The following is a 23,057-nucleotide window of genomic DNA, read 5'->3' as shown; positions in this document are numbered from 1 at the left end:
AGAAGTATATAAATTGTATGTCAAAGGAAGAAATAATTTAAAATACCTGACTTGTTAAATACCAAGCTCTGTTTACAAGCCTATAAATTACACCAGATGGATATTTACGCTGTGTAGCCAAAAATTCTGATTGGAATAAAGGTCCAATTGTGTCGGACATATTACAGAAGGCAGAACTGAGCCCTTGTCATGCAGAATTCACGAAGAAAATCTCCAACATTCAAAGCATTACATTATCACTATGGTCATTTGTAATGGAGAGTTAAATGCACCTCTTTGGCATTAGTTTCAAAAACAGTTTTCTCATGCAAAGTTCCAGTCCAGTGTTATTGTCACCTTGTCATGACCTTTGCCCACATTTACCTTTCTTCCGAGCCTGGAACATTTCCAGCTGTTTCTGCTGCTGCCTTCTTAGTGTATTAACAATAGCTATTGCTAGCCTCAGTGCTTCTCTTGAGTATCCATGAGATCGCAATGCATCCACCCTTGCACAGGCTGTAGGGACATGTTCTAAAATGGAGAAAATAAATGAAGAAAAGCAACGCTTCCATGTCTATAATGGCCTCTTTTGCTAGATTAACTCCAAAGGGCTTAATAAATAAATAAATAAATAAAGCAAGAGTCTTAAAAAAATATTTCTAAAACCAGCATGTCAAGGGAGACTGTTCCTTTTTTCAGGCTTTTCATTTATCTCTTCCCCTCTTCCCGCATAAAATAATGACACAGAAACTGAACAAAGAGGCAAGTCATGGAAATGTCTTTCCCATTTCAACCACTTACCGTGCCATAGGGGCCACCCATGAGAATCAAAGAGCGAGCTTTCAGTGTCATCATGGTAACAGTAGTTGGTGTATAGGTCACTGCTGATAATGTGCAGTAAGTGGCTGTCCTGCCAGTGAAGATCACACGCTTCAATGGCTCGAGTGAACACTGTCCGATGGGGCCTGTTCGATGAATCTGTCATTTTCACAAGTTCAGAAAGCTTCATCAGCTTTTGCTCATTCATATGTGAATAAATCATTCACAGTATTCTTGTCTGCTGCCTATTCATGACCCCCCAAATGATGACATCCTGTCTTGCCCTTCCTCTGCAAATATCAGACAGCGGCTGCCGACATTTCACATCCTATTGCTGAACAGGCCAGACAAAGTGTGTGCCATTCACTCTGCATTCAGAAAGAGATCTACATAACAGCAAGACTAGTGCTAAACAGGCTTTGAAAAGGGAAAGCTGAAGATGAAAGACATTTGACAGCTCTCCTGAGAACAAACTAAAAAGTATATGACACAGCTACTCAAAAATTCTCAATTTCTCTCCTGATCCAGAGCTGCTAAGATGAGGGATAGATGAACAGTGCTGTAGATTAAAAAAAAAGAAAGGTACTGAAGTCATGGGACTGACATAACCCTTACTATGCATCTTCCCACAGTAAAAGCACTCTGTTGACAGTGCACTATGTATGTTGAGATGCCATGTCCAAGTTGCCACTAGACTATCCAGGTTGGGTAAAACATCAAGAGATCCATAAAGCAAGTTCACTTCTGTAGAAAGTTACATGCTAAATGAACTTGTGGTCCCAGCTAGCTGTGAGATTTATAAAGAAACCAAGTCTAACTATTTCCTTCAGAAGTAATCTTCCAATAAAAAGAAACAAGGAAGAACCCATTGAAATTCCCATCTTCCACCTCCCAAAAGCATTTAATTTTGACTTTATGAAATATGTATCAGAATACTGAGAGTTTTGAGGATTATAAGGGTTTTTTGTTGTTGTTTGCTTTGTTTTGTTTTGTTTTGTTTTGTTTTTTGTAGTTTTTTGTTTTGTTTCCAGGGAAATATCTTGTATTTTCCCCAGTTATTAGCAAAGTGGCAATCTTTGCTAATAGGACTTTGCTAAGAGGACTGGACAAGGCTTCTATCAGATTTAATAACCACTGTTTTTATTACAAAGCATTATACTGAGTAAGCAGAGACCTCCAAGAAGGCAGAGTGCTGCATCTACACCCCTCCACACACACCTGACAATGCAGACTACACAACACATCTGACAAATGACTGCTTTACTTTCACATGCACTCAGTTTAATGCAGTTGCAACAGATATCATTTGAAAAAGGTAACAAAGGCCTTATAACTGCAAACAAAATAAAAACCCAACATAAAACTGGATACAAGATTGTAGTCAAGCAAAGAAACAATAGCCTTTACACGACACACATCAAGATGATATAGGCTGGCTTAGGAATAGGGATCAATATATTAGTTTAGGAACCAATATATTAGTTTAACAAAAGAAATTAATGTGTGCTAGTTCTAAAACTTTCCAGTTTAACTTTGCTTGGTATGTGAACAGCTTTGTTTTTCTCAACAATCCTGCTTCACAGAAGCACTGGAGTCCCAATAGACTACTTTTATCTTTGTGACATTTTTTCATGGATTTCATTTTTTCAAAGACATTTTTTCATGGATTTCACATATACTGTTTTGAGTTATAGTGCACCAAGATAGAAAGTTGCACATTATGGCATAAGAAACAATGGAAATTTGCCAAACTAGGGTAAAAACAGCTGGAGGTCGACCAAAGGGCACCATGATGAAGAGGAAGATGAAATAAAGGGGAGGAAGTAAGTGGTCTTAAAACCACCATAGATGTGACCACAAATGCCCAAAGGGATATTAGCATATATTAATGAGTTATTGGAAAAGAATGAATATGTATGCCATTTCAGGGAAATGTATTGCATATGTATGTCTTAACTATTTAAATGTAGAACCTGAACTTCGAGAGCATGCACTTGATTTGTCAAGCTGCCCACTACGTGTTGTGAGAATAAAGGAATGCTGGCTTTCCAACACCACATTGGAGTTAGAGAGTTTTCTTCCTGGATTTTTCTGATGATAAAGAATATTCAGTTTTCACACAACAAATATTTAGAAGGATCAAATGAGAAGTTAGATAACTGTTATGGTTTTATGATTTTTGTTATCAGTATTCCACATAAAAACATCATGTAGTGCACTGGGAGTTAAAGAGTTAATGATCCAGTTCCGTGGACTGTCAATTTTCTGGGTACCTGGTTCTTAAAAGAGAAGAACTACATACCCCAGAGGAATTTTCGTTTCCATTTTCTGTTCAGTGGAAATGATAAAACTGTTAGCAGGTCACGAGACGGCCCCTTTTCCCTTTCTGCTCGTCTCTGCAGTGTGTGCTCCCTAACCATCTCACCTTCAGCATTAGAGTAAGGCCTTCGGTTTTTGGACACTCTCATTTTATTTGATTTATTACCTTCAATTCCAATTATATTGTATTATGCTGTGTTATCTTGCATTCCACTATCATATTTAGAAAATTAGCTTCCCTACTCAGATCGTTGGTGCTGTTCTGTTTTTAGGCCCATCTCCCAGGCCTTTCCCCTTTTCCCCCTTACCCAGGGCGTAAGTCTGTGGGTCCCACCACTGCATTAGTCATTGAACCAGGCCAAACCAGCCTGTAAATCTCTCATGGTTTTATGATTTTTGGTTATCAGTATTCCACATCACATCATCATGCAGTGTACTGGGAGTTAAAGAGCAAATGCTTTAGTTCCCGGTACCTGTCTGGAAGAGAAGAAGAAGTACGTTCCCCAAGAGCCTTTTCGAGTACTGTTATCATTCCTACTCAAGGGAACAGATATAAGGGCGCAGGTCATCTGACTTGTCCCTCTTCTCGTCTCGCCGTGTTCCCTGTCGGATCGGCTCGCTATTGCTGCGCCCGACTGCATGCAAGACTTCAGTATTAGCATCAGGCCTTTGGCTCTCAGACAATCTTTCTTTCAATTATTGTTGATTTATATTGTATTATAGTGTGTTATCTTACATTCCGATACTATATTTAGTAAAATTAGTTTGTTTTTCCTCAGATCGTTGCCGCTGTTTTTAATTATTTTGGGGTCCCCTGTTTCCCTTCCTGGAGGCGCGGATTTTGCAAAATCCCTCCGCCCCACTAGTCACGGAACCGGGCTGGACCAGCCCGTAAACCGTTGACATTTTTTGGTAGAGGATGCGGGCAAACAGCTGCTTTTTAGCTTTTTAGAACGAATCTCTCTCTGCTCTCGGAGAGCTTCGTTGGGAAAGTTTATCTCATCCATAGGTGCTCACTGAAAAACTTGACCTTGAAAGTCCAGGCGGACTGCCAGTATTCTGAGATTTTTTGTAAACTATGAGCACTGCTATCTTGCTTTAGTAAAGAGGAAGGAAAAAAAATGATTCTGCTTTCGGTTTTAAACCAGTTTGTAGGGAGAGCTACTAATTTCACAGAACTTGGGATTTTGAAGTAGGTTCCCAGTCTCTCTTGCGAATCCTTTATGGATTGTTTGAATGCTCACCTGACCACGTTGTCAATCTCCCTGAATGCACTGTTTGTCATTGTAATTATTTCACTCAGTATCTGGAATAATCGTATTCTGAAGAAGTCCCCTCCAAAACCTGAGAATACTGAGTGGCAGGGTGTATGGAGAGACTTGGGAGAGACTTTAGAGAGATGGACATGTTCAGTGTCATGGAACATTACTCCTGAACACCTAAAAGATCCTGAGAGCCTGAACAGATATTTGAGACAGAGATGTTGCGGCTCAGGCAGACCTGAGGAGGCACAAATGATTTGGGGCCTGGCTAATGCTTATCGGGCCTTATTTAATACTATCCCAGAGAGGGAAAGAATTCTAGAAATTGAGAGAAGGATTTTCCTAGCCGAGAAGGAGAGTCTCTGGGCCAAGCGAAAGGGTTTCCAAGCCGAGAAGGAGAGTCTCTGGGCCGAGCGAAAGGGTTTCCAAGCTGAGAAGGATAATTTCTGGGCTGAGCGAGAGAATCTCCAAGCCGAGAAGGAGAATCTCCGGTTGGAGCAAGACACACTCCAGTTCGAGAGGAACTACCCCGAGTCCGAACGGGATGTACTCCGAACTGAGCGAGATGCCCTCCAGCATGCAAAATTCAGTCTCCAAAGGGAGATAACCAAAATTCAGTCTCATCAAGCCAAGCTCGAATCTGAACTAAGCACTCTCATAATTCAGCGAGATAGACTCCGAGACGAGCTGGAGAGTAAGAGCATCGGGACTGACCAACCTGATCAACTCCAGGAGGCACCAGAATTGATGTCAATTGCCCCTGTAAGAGGACGGAAACCGAAACGAATTTCCACTCAGTTAGAACAGAAGAAAGAGGGGGAGGGTGTAGTAGAGGAAGCAGTCAATGTAAGAGAAGAGGAGGAGGGTGAAGTAGAAAAAGCAGGCGATGTAAGAGAAGAGGAGGAAAGAGGTCCAGTGGAGTCACTCCAAGGAATCGTAGAATCATAGAATCGCTAAGGTTGGAAAAGACCCACAGGATCAATAAGACTGCATGCACAAACACCAAGGAGGGCAGGAAGACCTGAAAGAGCAGGAGGTGAGCAAGACATCGTAACCATTGTGGATAGATCTTTGAAAATGAATGAAATTCGTGGCCTGAGAAAGGACTTCACACGCCACCCAAATGAGCCTATTGTCACCTGGTTACTTCGATGCTGGGACAGTGGGGCCAACAGTGTGTGGCTAGATAGCAGAGAAGCTCGTCAGCTTGGTGGCATTGCTAGGGACTTAGCCATTGACACAGGTATTAGCACATGCCAGAACCAGGCCTTCACCCTCTGGACGCGGATGTTGTTAGCCGTGAGAGAAAAACACCCCTTTAAAGATGATCTCATGCCCGAGAAAAGGAAATGGACTGATATGGAAAAAGGCATCCGTTATTTGAGAGAATGTGCCGTGGTGGAAATGATATACAGCCCTGACTTAATCCCTGACAAGCCAGACCAAGAGCATGATCCTGAGAAAGTCCGGTGTATACCAAATATGTGGCGCACATTCACTAAGACTGCACCAGAAAGGTATGCCAGTACATTTGCAGCAATGTATGGCAGAGGGGAAAGAAGACCCCTTATAGATGATCTGGTTAATAGACTCCAAGACTTTGAGTTGCATTTAAATCCTCTACGAGCTTGTGTTTCAACCATCACAAGGATAGTTGAAAAGCTAGACAGAATAGAGAGTAATCAAGAAGATATAATAGATGAACTGTCTACCAAACGTGATGCTGATGGACCCATGGTGGACGAGGACCAGAATTCCCAAAACCCTCCACTGTAAGCGCTGATCAACTTGGTGTCCTCCCGACCTACATCATCCAACAACTCAGCCATCAAAAGGGGACGTCCTCCTGCTAGAGGAAATGATAACGATGAGGCTATAACACGTCTTGCCTTGTGGCGTTACCTGCGTGACCATGGGGAAGATATGAAGAAGTGGCATAAGAAACCCACTTCTGCACTTCAAGCACGGGTAAAAGAATTACAAGACAAATCAACCACCAAGGTGAAGTCCTCCAAAAGGGTAATCGCTCCAGTTGCTGCAGACAACCAAGGTAACAAATAGAGGGGCCCTGCCCCCAGCCAGGAGGGGGAAAGGGATAATAGAATATATTGGACTGTGTGGATTAGATGGCCTGGCACATCAGAACCACTGAAATTTAAGGCACTGGTGGACACTGGTGCACAGTGTACTCTAATGCCCTCGAGTCACCAAGGGACAAAATCAATTTATATTCATGGGGTGACTGGGGGCTCCCAAGAGTTGACTATGTTGGAGGCTGAAATAAGTCTCACTGGCAAAGACTGGCAAAAGCATCCTATTGTGACTGGTCCAGGGGCTCCATGTATACTTGGTATTGATTACCTCAGAAGGGGATATTTTAAGGATCCCAAAGGGTATTGATGGGCCTTTGGAATAGCTGCTGTAGGCACAGAAGGTGTTAAACAGTTGTCTGCATTGCCTGGCCTATCAGAAGATCCGTCTGTTGGGGGATTGCTACGAGTAAAAGAGCAACAGGTACCAATTGCTACAAAAACGGTACACAGACGGCAGTACCGCACTAACAGGGACTCCTTGCTCCCCATTCAGAAGTTGATTCGCCAAGTAGAGAGTCAGGGAGTGATCAGCAAAACTCACTCAACTTTTAACAGCCCCATATGGCCAGTGCGTAAAGCCAGTGGAGAATGGAGGCTGACGGTAGACTACCGTGGCCTGAATGAAGTCACACCCCCGCTGAGTGCTGCTGTGCCGGACATGTTAGAACTCCAATATGAACTGGAGTCAAAAGCAGCCAAGTGGTATGCCACCACTGACATTGCTAATGCTTTCTTTTCCATTCCATTGGCCACGGAATGTAGGCCACAGTTTGCTTTCACCTGGAGGGGCATTCAGTGTACTTGGAACCGTTTGCCCCAGGGGTGGAAACACAGCCCAACAATTTGCCATGGGTTGATTCAAGCTGCACTGGAACAGGGAGGTGCTCCTGAGCACTTATAGAACATTGACGATATTATTGTTTGGGGCAATACAGCAAGGGAAGTTTTTGAGAAAGGAGAGCAAGTAATCCAGATCCTTCTTAGTGCTGGTTTCACTATTAAGCGAAGCAAAGTGAAAGGACCTGCCCAGGAGCTTCAGTTCCTAGGTATAAAGTGGCAAGATGGACGTCGTCACATCCCAACGGATGTGGTGGACAAAATCACTGCCATGTCTCCGCCCACTAATAAGAAAGAGACACAATCTTTTCTGGGTGTAGTGGGCTTTTGGAGAATGCATGTTCCAAACTATAGCCTCATTGTAAACCCCCTTTATGAAGTGACACGGGAGAAGAATGATTTCATGAGGGGTCCTGAACAGCAGCAGGCTTTTGAGCAGATTAAGCAGGAGATAGCCCGAGCCGTGGCCCTGGGGCCAGTACGGACGGGACAGGATGTAAAGAACATCCTCTACACTGCTGCTGGAGAGAAAGGTCCCACATGGAGTTTGTGGCAAAGAGCCTCAGGAGAGACCCGAAGCCGACCCCTGGGATTCTGGAGTCGGGTGAACAGGGGGTCTGAAGAGCACTACACTCCAACTGAAAAGGAGATCTTAGCTGCATATGCGGGGGTTCGAGCTGCTTCTGAAGTAGTCGGTACTGAAACGCAGCTCCTTCTAGCACCTCGATTGCCAGTGTTGAACTGGATGTTCAAGGGAAAGGTTCCCTCTACCCATCATGCTACTGATGCCACTTGGAGTAAGTGGATTGCGCCGATTACGCAACGGGCTCGGATGGGGAACCTCAGTCATCCAGGAATCTTAGAGGTGATCGTGGACTGGCCTGAAGGTAAAAAGTTTGGAGCATCACCAGGAGAAGAGGCATCATGTCCTAAAGAGGCCCCACCATACAATGAACTACCAGAAAATGAAAAGAAATTTGCCTTGTTCACAGACGGATCGTGTCGTATTGTGGGGAAGCATCGCAGATGGAAAGCTGCTGTGTGGAGCCCCACACGACAAGTTGCAGAGGCCACTGAAGGTAAAGGAGAATCAAGTCAGTTCGCAGAGGTAAAGGCTATCCAACTGGCCTTAGATGTTGCTGAACGGGAGAGGTGGCCAATGCTTTATCTTTATACTGATTCATGGATGGTGGCGAATGCCTTATGGGGGTGGTTACAGCAGTGGGAGCAAAATAACTGGCAAAGGAGGGGTAAACCTGTTTGGGCTGCTGAACTCTTGAAAGACATTGCTGCCTGAATAAAGAATATAGTTGGAAAAGTGCGCCATGTAGATGCTCATGTGCCCAAGAATCGGGCTACTGAAGAACAAAAAAACGCCCATCAGGTAGATCGAGCTGCCAAAACTGAGGTGGCTCAAATAGACTTGGACTGGCAGAACAAGGCTGAATTATTTCTAGCTCGGTGGGCCCATGAAACTTTGGGTCATCAAGGAAGAGATGCAACATATAAATGGGCTAGAGACCGAGGGGTGGACTTAACTATGGACACTATTGCACAAGTTATTTATGACTGTGAACCATGTGCCATAATTAAACAAGTTAAGAGGATGAAACCTCTCTGGGAGAAAGGGCGATGGCAAAAGTATAAATATGGGAGGCGTGGCAGGTTGATTATATCACCTTGCTAAGATCACGCAGTGGTACGCGTTATGTACTTACCATGGTGGAAGTGACCACTGGGTAGCTTGAAACATATGCAGTACCCCATGCCACCGCCCGAAACACCATACTAGGCCTCGAGAAACAAGTTCTCTGGCGACATGGTACTCCAGAAAGAATTGAATCAGATAATGGGACTCATTTCAAAAATTCCCTTGTAAATACTTGGGGCAAAGATCATGGCATTGAGTGGATTTATCATATCCCCTATCACGCACCAGCTTCTGGTAAAATTGAATGATAAAACGGGTTGTTAAAAACCATGCTGAAAGCAATGGGTGGCGGAACATTTAAGCATTGGGAGAAGCATTTGGCCGAAGCCACCTGGTTGGTGAACACTCGAGGATCTATCAGTCGTGATGAGCCTGCCAGTTCCCTACATAGCTTCTGGGAAGGGCAAACCTCTCCGTCGAACTGTTTTTGCCCAGGGACCTGGGTGCACTTGGTGGGTGATGCAGAAAAATGGGGATGTTCATTGTGTGCCACAAGGGAATTTGATGATGGGAGAGCGGAATCAGTAATTCCAAGTATATGTACATGTGTTTAGTGTTTGATAATTGATTATAATTATGTTTGTTTGTATATATTAAGCATGATGTAGTGATGTAGAATAAGGGGTGGAATGTCATGGTTTTATGATTTTTGGTCATCAGTATTCCACATCACATCATCATGCAGTGTACTGGGAGTTAAAGAGCAAATGCTTTAGTTCCGGGTACCTGTCTGGAAGTGAAGAACTACGTTCCCCAAGAGCCTTTTCGAGTACTGTTATCATTCCTGCTCAGGGGAACAGATATAAGGGCGCAGGTCATCTGACTTGTCCCTCTTCTCGTCTCGCCGTGTTCCCTGTCGGATCGGCTCACTGCTGCTCCGCCCGACTTCACGCAAGGCTTCAGTATTAGCGTAAGGCCTTTGGCTCTCAGACAATCTTTCTTTCAATTATTGTTGATTTATATTGTATTATAGTGTGTTATCTTACATTCCGATACTATATTTAGTAAAATTAGTTTGTTTTTCCTCAGATCGTTGCCGCTGTTTTTAATTATTTTGGGGTCCCCTGTTTCCCTTCCTGGAGGCGCGGATTTTGCAAAATCCCTCCGCCCCACTAGTCACGGAACCGGGCCGGACCAGCCCTTAAACCATTGACAAAATCATTGACATTTTTGGTAGGGAATGTAGGTATTGACTGCCTTGGCTGGGAAAAGATGTACTTTTAGAACGAATCTCTCTACTCTCAAAGAGCTTCATTAGAAAGCTTATCTGTACTGCAGGTGCTGTACTGAAAACAAGACCTCAAAGTCCTGGCAGACTGCCAATATTCTGGGATAGTTGTAAACTTTCTAGGTGCTGCCAGCTTGCTTCGGTAAAGAGGAAAAGAAATCCTTTCTCTTGTAAAACAGTTCTTCAAGGGATTGCATTCCATCATTTTTTCTCTTTTATTGCTCATAATGTACTGGGCCTTAATTAAGTTTGCCACTCTGCTCTATGGAGCTATATGTATATATGACAAATTATAAACACTGATGGAAATACCTATCTGGTATCCGCATGCAATGTGGCATACAACTCCAGAGGGAGTTGATAATTTTACAGAACTTGTGATTTTTAAACAGTCTCCCGGCCTCAACCTTGAATCCTTTATGCGTTTTTTGAATGCTCATCCGATGATCGTGTTGTCAGTCTCCCTGAATGTACTCCTCATCATTTCACTCAGTCTCTGTATTTATAATATTTTGAAGAAGAGTTCCCCAAAGCCAGAGAATACCGAGTGTCAAAGAGTGTGAAGGGACTTGGGAGGGACTTTAGAGAAATGAGCATCGCCGGTGTCATGGAACTTTACTCCTGAACATCTGTAAAACCCTGAGAACCTAAGCAGATATTTGAGACAGGAATGTTGTGGTTCAGGCAGATCTGAGGAGGCACAAATTATTTGGGACCTGGCTTATTGGGCCTTATTCAGTACTGTCCCAGAGAGGGAGAGAGTCTCTGAAACTGAGCTACAGAGTCTCCAAGTCAAAAGGGAGAATTTCCTGGAAAGAGTCTGAACTGAGAGGGAGAATCTCCAGGTCAAGAAAGAGAGACTCCTAATTGAGAAAGAGAATCTCCAAATCATGCAAGAGAGTCTCTGAGCTGAGAAGGAAAAACTCCAACCGGAGAGTGAGAATCTCCAATCCAAAAGAAAGAATCTCCAGTCCAAGCGAGACACCTTCCAATCCAAACAAGACACCCTTCAATCCGAATGGGACACCCTCCAGAACAAAGGAGACACCCTCCAATCCGAACGAGACAGTCTCCAAACTGAATGAGACAGTCTCCAGTCTTAACGAGACACCCTTCAAACCAAATAAGACACACTCCGAGTCAAGCTATAGAGAAAGAGCATCAAAACTGTGCAACTTAATCAATCACAGGAGTCACCAGAATCAGTGTCAGTTGCCTCCATAAGAAAACAGAAATTGAAACCAATGTTGCCTAATTTAGAACAGAAGAAAGAGGGAAAAGATACTATAAGAGGAGAAAGTAGAGGAAGAAAATCCAGGGGAGTGGCCCCTACTGCCAGGGGAGGAGTCCTCAACAAGACCACAGTCACTGACACCAAGGAGGGCTAAAAGAGAAGAAGGTTAGGAAAACATTGTCACCATTACTACTCAACCTCCGAAAATGACTGAAATTAGAAGTTTGAGAAAAGACATTTCATGCCACCCAAATAAACCCATTTGTCACCTGGTTACTTCGATGTTGGGACAATGGGGACAACAGTGTGTCACTAGATAGTAGAGAAGCTCACAAACTGGGTAGTATTGCTAAGGATTCAGCCATTGAAAGAAGTATTAGTACTTGCCAGAATAAGGCCTTCACCCTCTGGAAGCAGATGCTGGTAGCAGTAAAGGAAAAATACCCCTTCAGAGATGATCTGATGCCTGAGATAAAAAAATGGACTGCTATGGAAAAATGCATCCATTATTTGAGAGAATGAGCCATCATGGAAATGGTACATGACCCCATGTTCATTCCTGAAGATCCACACCAAGAGCATTATCCTGAGAGAGTCAGGTGTACACCAAATATGTGCTGTAAATTCATAAGAACAGCACCAGATAAGTATGCTGGTACACTAGTAGCAAAGTATGGCACAGGGCAAAGAAGAACCCTTTTAAATGAACTGATTATTGAACTTCATGACTTTGAGCAACATTTAACCCCTCTAAGAGCTTATGTTTCAGCCATTTCCAAAGAAACTGAAAGGCTGGATAGAATGCAGAGTAAACAGGATGATATGACAAAGGAACTGTCTACCTTGCTTCATTGTGATGAAAACTATGAAGGCACGGGTGGACCCTGGTACACAGTGCACTCTGATGCCCTCAAGTCATAAAGGGACAGAATCAATTTATATTTCTGAAGTAACTGGGGGCTCTCAAGAATTGACTGTGTTGGAGGCCAAAATAAGCCTCACTGGTAAAGACTGACAAAAGCACCTATTGTAACTGGCCCGGGGCACCATGTATACTTGGTATCGATTACCTCAGAAAGGAGTATTTTAAGGATCCCAAGGGGTATCGATGGGCCTTTCTAATAGCTGCTTTAGACATAAAAGATGTTAAGCAGCTGTCTGCTTTGCCTGGCCTATCTGAAGATCCGTCTGTTGTGGGGTTGCTACGAGTAGAAGAGCAACAGGTATCGATTGCTACAAAAAGGGCATACAGATGGCAGTACCACACTAACAGGGATCCCTTCCTCCACATTCATAAGTTTAATCATCAACTAGAGAGTCAGGGAGTGATAAGCAAAACTCACCCACCTTTTAACAGTCCCATATGGCCGCTGAGTAAAGCCAGTGGATAATGGAGGCTGATTGTAGACTACCATGGCCTGAATAAAGTCACGTCCTGTATGAATCCTTTGTTTTTTTTGGGTCAAAGCTTGCTTTCTGAGGCATTTCTTGCGATAAGACTGACTTATCTAGGAGATGAGAGGTGGGTGTTGCTGTGTGGCAATCAACATCACTGTCTGGACAACTTTACATCTGAAAGCATTTCTTTGGAGCTGTTTGCCTTTGTAAGAGAGTGCTCAGGACTGTTTACTGGCTGAAGATTTGGCCTGTGAGCAAATAACTCCAGCTTGCTATGGGAGACTGGGGGATGACACCACTGTATCCTGTGAAGGCAAGATACAAGTTGGTGCCTCGATGCTCCCTCTTATCTGCTGGCAAGGCCTGGAAGATAGGAACAAAAGGAGTTCCTGCTGAGATCCAAAAGCCAGAAGATGTCACTCCAAAAGGAGCTGACTCAACCACTTTGGACTTATAAATAAGTTTGTACTGCCATTGGAAGGTTGGTCACAGTTGTCGTCGTCAGTGGAAGAACAACACCTGACGAACCACCACTACTGAAGATCAGTGACTGAACTACAAACCACGCTGGAGTCATGGTGGTGACTGTCTCCCTCTTGCTTCCTACAAAGACTCCTTACTTCTATTTCCTATCTTTTCACTTGCCCTTCTTCCATTCCCCATCTCCCTGAATGACTAGGATTTGTAATAAACTGGTCAGACCAACATTTGAACCGTTGTTTCTTAGTCTCACATCAGGTATACATATATCAAAGAACCTCCTCTCCCTTCAATAAATTGGAGTGAGACACACTCCCACTGAGTGCTGCAGTGCCAGACATGGTACAACTCCAGTATGAGTTGGAGTCAAAAGCAGCCAAGTGGTATGCCACCACTGACATTGCTAATGCCTTTTCCTCCATTCCTTTGGCCACAGTATGTAGGCCACAGTTTGCTTTCACTTGCAGGTGCATTCTGGAAGGGATGCAACATATAGTGGGCTAGAGACTGAGGGGTGGACTTAACTATGGACGCTATTGCACAGGTTATTCACGACTGTGACACATGTACCACAATTAAACAAGCCAAGAGGATGAAACCACTCTGGGGAGAAGGGTGATGGCAAAAGTATAAATATGGGGAGGCGTGGCATGTTTATTATATCACCTTGCCATGAACCTGCGATGGTAAGCATTATGTGCTTACCATGGTGGAGGCAACCACTGGGTGGCTTGGAACGTATGCAGTACCCCATGCTACCGCCAGAAACACCATATTAGGTCTCAAGAAAGAAATCCTATGGCGACATGGTTCTACAAAAAGAATTGAGTCAAATAATGGGACTCATTTCAAAAATTCTCTTATAAATACTTGGGCCAAAGATGAGGGCACTGAGTGGATTTATCATATCCCCTATCATGCACCAGCTTCTGGTAAAATGAATGGTACAATGAGTTGTTAAAAACTATGTTGAAAGCAATGGGTGGCAGAACATTTAAGACTTGGGGAAAGCATTTGGCAGAAGCCACATGGTTGGACAATACTTGAGGATTGATCAATCACAGTCTTTCTTTCCAGTCCAGCTCCCTATATACTGTAGAGGGAGATAAGATCCCTTTAGTACATGTAAAGAGCATGTTGGAAATAACACTTTGGGTTTTTCCAGCCTCAGGAAAGGGCAAACCTCTCTGTAGAACTGTTTTTGCTCAGGGACCTGGGTGCACTTGGTGGGTAATGGAGAAAGATGGGGATGTTCATTGTGTACCACAAGGGAATTTGATGTTGGGGAAGTGCAGTCAGTAATTCCATGTATGTATATATATATGTGTGTGTGTTTGTGTTTAATGCATATTAATTATTGTTTGTATATATATTAAGCATGATGTAGTGATGTGGAATAAGGGGTGGAATGTCATGGTTTTATGATTTTTGTTTTCGGTATTTCACATCGTGTAGTGCACTAGGAGTAAAAGAGTTAATACTCCAGTTCTGTGTACTCCCGATTTTCCAGGTGCCTGTTTCTCAGAAAAGAACTACATATCCCAGAGGACTTTCCGTTTCCCTTTTCCGTTCAGAGGGAATGATAAAACTGCTCACGAGTCATGAGATTGCCCCTTCTTTTACTGCTCATCTCTGTGGTGTGCTCCATAGCCATCTCACTTTCAGCATTAGAGTAAGGCCTTTGGTTTTGAACTCTAGCTGTCCTGTTTTATTTGATTTATTAGATTCACTTCCAGTGATATTGTATTATATTTTGTAGTTATCTTGCATTCCGCTATCATAGTTAGTAAATTAGTTTTCTCCCTTAGTTCATCGCCACTGTTTTGCTTTTAGGCCATCTCCCTACCTTTCCCCTTTCCCCCTTCCCCTTAATCTTGAGGCGTGTCCTTGGGTCCACCCACAACATTTAGTCATGGAATCAGGCTGAACTGGGCCAGAAGTGTGTCAAAGATCTAAGTAAAATTAAATGCTTGGTTTGAAAATATCATAGCCTCAGCACAAAAAAAAACCCAAAAACTGTTTATGCTTTCTACGAGGACAGTATTAGTGAAAATAAATTTGGCTGTTCAATCCTCAACGAGTGTCATGGTTTTATGATTTTTGTTATCAGTAGTCAACATCATGACATCATGCAGTGCACTGGGAGTTAAAGAGTTAATGCTCCATTTCTGTGAACTGTCAATATTTCTGGGTATCTGGTTCACAGAAGAGAAGAAGAACTACATCTCCCAGATTTAGATGGAAAGATAAAATTGCTCACAAGTAATGAGACTGCCCCTTCTCTTACTGCTAGTCTCTGTGGTGTGTGCTCCCTAGCTGTCTCGCCTTCAGCATTAGAGTAAGGCCTTCAGTTTTGGACACTCATTTATTTGGTTTACTAGCTTAAATCCCAATTAACTTGTATTTCTGCTATTATAATTCATAAATTAACTTTCCTCCTCAGATCACTGGTGCTGCTGGTTTATTATTCCTTTCCCTCTTTGTCATTCCACCCCCATCAGAACCCTACTTTTTTTTTTTTACTTGGCTCAATGTTTGCTTTCTGAGATATTTTTTGTGATAAGTCTCTAACTGACTTATTGAGGATGTGAGTGGTGGGTGTCGCCATGTGGCAATCAACATCACTTTGTAGACATTTGAAAGCATTTCCTTCGGAACTGTTTGCCTCCGGAAGAGAGTGTTCATGACTATTTACTAGCAGAAAATCTGGACTGTTACAAAAAACTCCAGCTTGGTATGGGAGAATTGGGGAATAATACCACCATATCTTGTGAAAAACAGGATGCAGATGGGCACCTCCCTGCTCCCTCCCTATTATCTGCTGGCAAGGCCCGGAAGATGGGAACAAAGGAGTTTCTGCTGAGATCCTGTATGGGAACTGCTGAGTCACGGCCTGAACCACTGATTGAGCACCTGGGGAAAGGACCCAGTCAGCCCTGGAAGCACAGGTGAAGGCAATTCACCTGTGTGACCGGAAGGGGTGGAGCCTGGCTCCACCTCTCTTAGTCCTTATTTAAGAGCTGACTTGACCACCAATAGGGAAGGATGTGTTTCAGGAGATCTGTCCTTGGTGAAGCTTTCTCCTGTGAACCTGGAATTTTCTGAATATGGGTGAGCAGTCTTCTTTTATAGTGCCTTTCTATTGTGGTAATCCTTTTGTTGTCACACCTTTGTTGTAATGCGAGCAAGCTAGGTACTTATTTATGATGGATTATCTCAAAAAAAAAAAAAAAAAGTGTTGGATTGTCACTGAGACCCTAAATACACCAAAAGAGGAACTCCCAGGGGAAACCCCAGGATTCTTAACTTCCCCATGGCTAAGAGCTGCTTGGATTATTGAAGAATAGAGACTTATAAGGGATAATGGTCCTATTATTAAATTCTCATCAGAAATGGCTGGTTTCCTGAATAAATTAGCACAAAATTATTTTACAACCGAGGAAAGAATAGTAGCAGCATCTGCTGTAGCATGGCTGCTGCTTCTCGCTGTTAATGCGTAACATTCCTTGGAAGAAAATATAAAAGATGAAAATGAGCTTTTGAGAGCTTGTATTAGACAGCTGAAAAATAAAATTACATTTTTGTCAGGGCGAGCTACCCCACCTTGAAATGGAATTTCCCCTTTGAAATTAAGACCCATATCAGTAGAAGGGAAAAAAGACTTAGATCAGCAGGATCCTTGGATCCTAGTTGAACCCAAGAAGGCCAAGCAAACTAAAAGCCAACTAGAAGATCTGGGAACCTCATATCCTCCAGAAATAAGGCCAGTAATAATTCAGAAGACAAAAAAAAATCCAAGACAGATCAGCAGGTTTGGCACCTGAAGAGTGGCTCCCTGCACGTACCACATCATATGTAATGGCGTGCCCGTACACAGCTGCCGAGTTCATGGATTTGTTCCAACAATTTAAGACCATGAGAGAGCATACCAGCTTGGCTGTTGAGATTATGGGACATGGGGGCTGAAAGTGTGTTAGTTAATGGGTCCGAGATTTCTAAACTCGCATCCATTACCACACATCCAGCTGTCAGACAAAGGCTATATGTTACTGTGATGCATAATGACAAAAGCCATTCTCTAATTCAATGGATAATGGCGGCATGTAGAATCACATGGCCAAATGAAAATGATGTTGTGATAAATGCGGGTCTATGGATCTCAATGGAGTAACTTCAAAATTATATTAGAGAATTAGGAATGAAGTAGGCAATATATGACAATGCCTTTGAAAGTCCAGACTTGGTTAAGTTTTTGGCACAGATGAAGGACCTCATATTACAACAAGCTCCTCCCCTTAGTGGCCTCAGAGGCCATCATCCAACAGGCTGCCAACTGGTGGCTGATCTGGGGGAGACAGAGTACCTTCATACCAGGTGCAATATCCGAATGTTGGAAGGGGCCAAGGTCTTCCCCATAACTAAAACCAGGAGACCCACCCCATGGACTCCTCAATCAGGACCCATATGGGTATCCCGAAAACAAATGTGTAACGGCTTAATCTGGGCTGAGGTTCACCTTGCTAAAATTGATTGCCGACCCAATCATGTCCTCCTCCAGCTATGGAGGCAGTTAGAGGATGATCAAAAATTTCAAAATCACTCCAAAAAATCTGGGGTGAGAACTACTGACCAACTACCAACAACAACATGGAACTTGGAAGATTTCTTAGTTCCCAGTAAAAGGAAAAAGCCTCCTCAAGTGACCTGGGCCACTATACCCGAGCCCCCTGAGGAAAAAGAATTGGCAATTGCGCAGTTACTTGCGTGATGGGGGATGCCTGTCCCCCTGTAATTAGAGCCTCCAGACGGGACCGGAGGCCCTATGTCGAGCTGACAATTTTTTGTCCTGAAAGAACGTACAAAGGGTTATGGTGTTGGTTGACACAGGCGTGGAAACATCAATTTTTTATGGAGATCTGACTAAATTCAATGGGAATAGAGTGATGATTGGTGGCTGTGGTGGACAGACCATTCCAGTTATCCAGACGTGGTTGAAATTGGGAGTTTGGCATCTCCCACCCCGGGAGTGTAAGGTGTCTATTGCCCCAGTCCCAGAGTACATCTTGGGCATAGACATTTTATGGGGTCTGGCTCTCCAGACAACTGTGGGAGAGTTCACACTTTGACAGAGGTGTATTAATGTCTGGGTGGTGCAGGCAACATTGAGAGGCCAAGCGAAGCATGAGCCTATCTGCCTGCCAGAACCACGCCAGATTACTAATGTGAGACAGTATAGACTCCCGGGGAGGGACAAGATGAGATATCGAGAACTGTGCAGGAATTAGAAAAAGTTAGGATAATAAGACCTGCGCATAGCCCATATAATTCCCCCATATAGCCAATGAGAAAGTCAGATGGCACATGGAGAATGACAGTAGATTACAGAGAATTAAATAAGGTCACACCACCTGTTCATGAAGCCGTACCTGATATTGCCTCCCTAATGGACACGACTGAGTAGGGAAGTAAAAACCTACCATTGTGTCCTAGACTTGGCAAATACATTCTTCAGTATTCCAATTACTGAAGAATTGCAAGACCAGTTTGCATTCATATAGGGAAGCAAGCAGTGTACCTTTCAGGTCCTGCCACAGGGGTATATGGCAAATTAAGAAAAAACTAATCACATTAGCTTGTATCATTATATTGATGATCTCCTATTAATATCTGACTCACTGGAGGCAGGAGGACCAGCAGCAGATTCATTGACTACCTATCTGCAAGAAAGAGGATGGGCTATAAATCCTCAGAAGGTGCAAGGAGCACAGGTGAAGGCAATTCACCTGTGTGACCGGAAGGGATGGAGCCTGGCTCCACCTCTCTTAGACCTCATTTAAGGGCTCACTGCCAGTGGGGAAGGATCTTTTTCTGGAGATTTTTCTTTTGTGGAGCTTTTCCCAGGGATACTAGAATCTTCTGATATGGGTGAACAATCATCTTCTCTTCCTTTATAGCATCTCTCTATTCTGCCAGTCTTTCTGTTATTTCATCTTTGTTGTGATGCCTTTCCCATTGTATTCATCTGTCTAATTGCTACAGATCCCAAAGCCAGAAGCTGTCACTCCAAAGAGAGCTGACTCAATCACTTTTTGACTTATTTATAAGTTTGTACAGTTGCCATAGTCATCGTCAACCAAACAACAGCCCCCTGATGACCTATCTGTCATGGTTTTGTGATTATTTTGTTGTCAGTATTCTACATTATAACATCGTGTAAAGCAGTGGGAGTTAAAGAGTTAATGTTCTGGTTCTGTGGATTGGCTTTTTTGGGTATTTAGTTCTAGGAGGGGAGAGGAGGAGTGGCATTTCCCAGAGGACTTTGCCCAGAGGAAAAAAGATGAATCTCCTGGCAGGTCTGCAGTTCTTTCTCTTTGCGGCATTGAAGTATGTGGTCCCCCTGCAGTCTCTAGAGTAAGGCCTTGGTTTTGGACACTCTCCCTCTCATTTTGTTTGGTTTGTTGGTCTCATTTCCAATTGTATCGTGTTGTATTGTGTTATCTTGCATTCTGAGGTCATATTTAGTAAATTAACATTCCTCCTCAGGTCGTTGCTGCTGCTCTGTGTTGTTTTTTTGTGTGTGTTGTGTGGTTTTTTGTTGTTGGTGGTGGTTTTTTTTTTTTTTAGACCCATCTACTATTTCTCTACCCTTCCCCCTTTTCCCTTCTCCTGGGGCCCACAAGTCCCCTGACTCATTAGTCATGGGGCTGGGCCGGACTGGCCTGTAAACCGTTTACACTTCCCCCCCCCTCTTTCCTTTACTTTTTTTTTTTTCAGGCCTGTGCTCCCTGTCACTGACACAGATCTAGCAATAACTCCATGACACCATCACTACTGAAGATCAACGTCTGAACTATGAACCATGCTGGGCACATGGTGGTGACTCTCTCTCTCTTGCCTTCTACAAAGACTCCTTGCTTTTATTTCCTACTTCTTTTCTATCGCTCACCTTCCCTTCTCCTTAAGCAACTAGGATTTGCAATAAACTGGTCAGGCTAACATTTGACCTGTTGTGTCTTAATCTCACTGTTGGGTATACATACATGAAAAGAACCTTCTCTCTCTCCTGTAAATTGCAGCGAGACACCCCCCTCCTTTTTCTGGCTGGTGGGCCTGCTGTTCCCCTGTCACGGACACAGATAGGTCTAGAGATAACTCTGTGACAACAAGGAAGTTACTTATCCCAGGAAAGATTGTGTAATTCTGCATGTACACAAGATACAAGTTATTATATGTTGCAGTCAGTGTATATGTTTAGGCTTACCTTGGTTAGCATTTGCACCCTGAGGCAAAGCATTGGTTAAATTGGGCAGCTCATTTCCATGGTTTCCATCTTCCCATGGACAAACATCCACACAGTTCCATTTTTTCAGCTGTTTTAGCCAACTGGTCTTCTGTTCCAACTTGCAGTGGGGATTTAAGACTATACACATCCACAGAGCACCTGATTTAAAAACAAATTGCTACATTATATTTTCTGTTAAATATGTAGCACTAAATAACTAATTGCCAAATTCTATACTGTAATACTTTCTTTTCTCCTTTCAAAGGAGACACTGCTTACTTTCCAGCTATGCCTAGAACCAGGGAGGCTGAATTTCCAACTCACAATCTGGCCCATCTGAAGCAGTTGAAAGACTCTACCAAAGCCAACATTCTCAATTAAAAGGCATTAAGTGAGCCTTTTGTACTAGAAAATACTGAGTTCACAATACATGGCTTGTCAGACAGGAGCATCAGTCAAAAAAAAACAAGAGTTCACAAAATTACAGCAGGAAAGTACCCAAGTTTTTCTTCTAATTTTTCTACCAGGAGTGAATGTATCTTCCAGCTTCATATTACATGTACCAAACAAGTGCATGAGTTAGAAATGTATTTTATAAACACATATTTCCACACTCAAAACCCAGTAGAAGTATTCCTGATAATATAATTAATTTTCCAAACACATCTGTGTCTCAGACATCCAGCAAACGCTATTTGTGTTGTTTGGTGTTTTTTTTTTTGTTTTGTTTTTTTTTTTTTGCACTCTCATGGAGAAGATATTTTTAACTGCAATTACTTGAGTAATTTGGCTACACTTGAAAACTTGTTTTACATGTTCTCTTTATGGAGCTCTAATTTACAGAAGACTAATTTGTGCTGAAATTTCATGCATCCCAGTACTTTAGTACCTGTTCCCTGACACTATATAACATGCCAAGCATAAATTCATCAGGGTCTCCAGCAACAATTTTCAAATGGAAGAATTTTTCTCTAAATCAGTTGTCTCTTCATCAGCGTGAACTTTGACAGAAGCATGGAGACATCTGAAAATGCTATATAGCAACAGTTCATTTGTTCATTAAGAACATGTCTTATATACTACAGGAGATTTAGAGAATGTCTGAACTATGCAATCTTTATGACAGACTGGATAAAAAAGAATAAAAAAGCAGATGGTTCTTCCAGGATAATCAAATTTTCACATTCAAGTATTCTTTTGCTTACTTAGAATGCAAAATGGATACCCAGATCACATTACATTCATTCCTAGAGTAGTTCTGCATGTGGGTATGCCTTAACACAGGAACCACTGGAAACAGAGCCTGATCCTTAAGGTTGCAAGTCCCCAAATATTCTGAGCATCGTGGAATGGGGAAGTAATAGCAAAAAAAACCCCAAAAACTAAACACCTCAACAAGATATGATACAGTACATAACATGAGAGATACCATACTAATGCAGATTATTACTGCACAGTGGTTAAATACAGTATAGCAAGGCTTTTTTTTTTAAGCATGTGAAACTTGCCATGAGACTAAGTAAAGCTAATACTGTTTTTAAAAACTTATTTTAAAATCAAATTATATGACTTTCTATTAGACATCTTCTTCAACAAGCTTCTCTCCCCAAACACAGTCAAATTACAAATGCTTATTCTTATTAAGCATCAATATATTCAGCACTGTCCAAGAAAGAATTTATTTATTCAACAAAAGGCGTGGCATATTGGAAAACCTTGGAGAACAGTTAACTTAGATTTATTCATTTATTTTCAAAATCAAGTATTACTTGAATGCACTGAGGAGACAATTTAATACTTTGTAGCCAGATTCCATTTAAAGAGGAGAAGCTATGTCAAGCATAACTACATTGTTAGCAGCTCATCTCAGAAGCCCCTTCAGAAGTTTATTTTTGTACAAATGAAGCACAAGGACAAGTGTGTTTATAATTATCCCCACACAAACCACTTCACATTTCAACAGACACCAACTGCATCCTGCTCCCAGTGACTTCAGCAAGAGCTGTGAATGCATCTGAGCTCGTCAAGGCCCTTGAACAGTTTTCAAGGCTGTCCCATTTCCTGCAGGATGAAGGGAGTGAGACAAAATTCCTCCTGAGAAGAGAACAAGCCTTGAGCACAACTCCTGTAGAATTACAAAGACCACCATCTGGGCGAAGGGAACATAATGTCAGTGACCTCACACTCTTCAGCCTATTTGGGTTTCTGTCTTTTTGTGTGTGTGTGTTTTTCTTTTCTTCCCTTAGCATGCATGCACTTGCCTCTATTCATGTTTCATCCTCCTCCTCCCCGTGTGCCTTCCCCTTTCCCCTGACATCTGCTCCATTCTGTCTCCTTCCATTCACTGGTTCCCGTCCTGCTACTAGCACTGAAAAATATGTGGAAAACATTCATTTGAGGTTAGAAGTTTTAAGA

At 42.7% G+C, this 23,057-nt stretch overlaps 1 protein-coding gene across 2 annotated transcripts in view; it reads right to left on the bottom strand.

The window, feature by feature from the left end:
• Positions 1 to 23,057, bottom strand: part of LOC100859602 (zinc finger SWIM domain-containing protein 6-like) — a 452,492-nt gene that overhangs the window by 141,518 nt on the left and 287,917 nt on the right. For both annotated transcript variants that reach the window (XM_025144610.3, XM_025144611.3), the window contains 3 exons: positions 20,622 to 20,801; positions 781 to 957; positions 364 to 510 (listed from right to left, as the gene is read on the bottom strand). In XM_025144610.3, the coding sequence (XP_025000378.1) occupies positions 364 to 510; positions 781 to 957; positions 20,622 to 20,801 (504 nt within the window). The remainder of the gene's footprint in view (positions 1 to 363; positions 511 to 780; positions 958 to 20,621; positions 20,802 to 23,057) is intronic.

This window comes from Gallus gallus, chromosome W, assembly GCF_016699485.2.
Source record: "Gallus gallus isolate bGalGal1 chromosome W, bGalGal1.mat.broiler.GRCg7b, whole genome shotgun sequence".
NCBI lineage: Eukaryota > Metazoa > Chordata > Aves > Galliformes > Phasianidae > Gallus > Gallus gallus.
The sequence above is the reverse complement of the archived record's forward strand: the minus strand, read 5'-3'. Positions and strand labels throughout refer to the sequence as shown.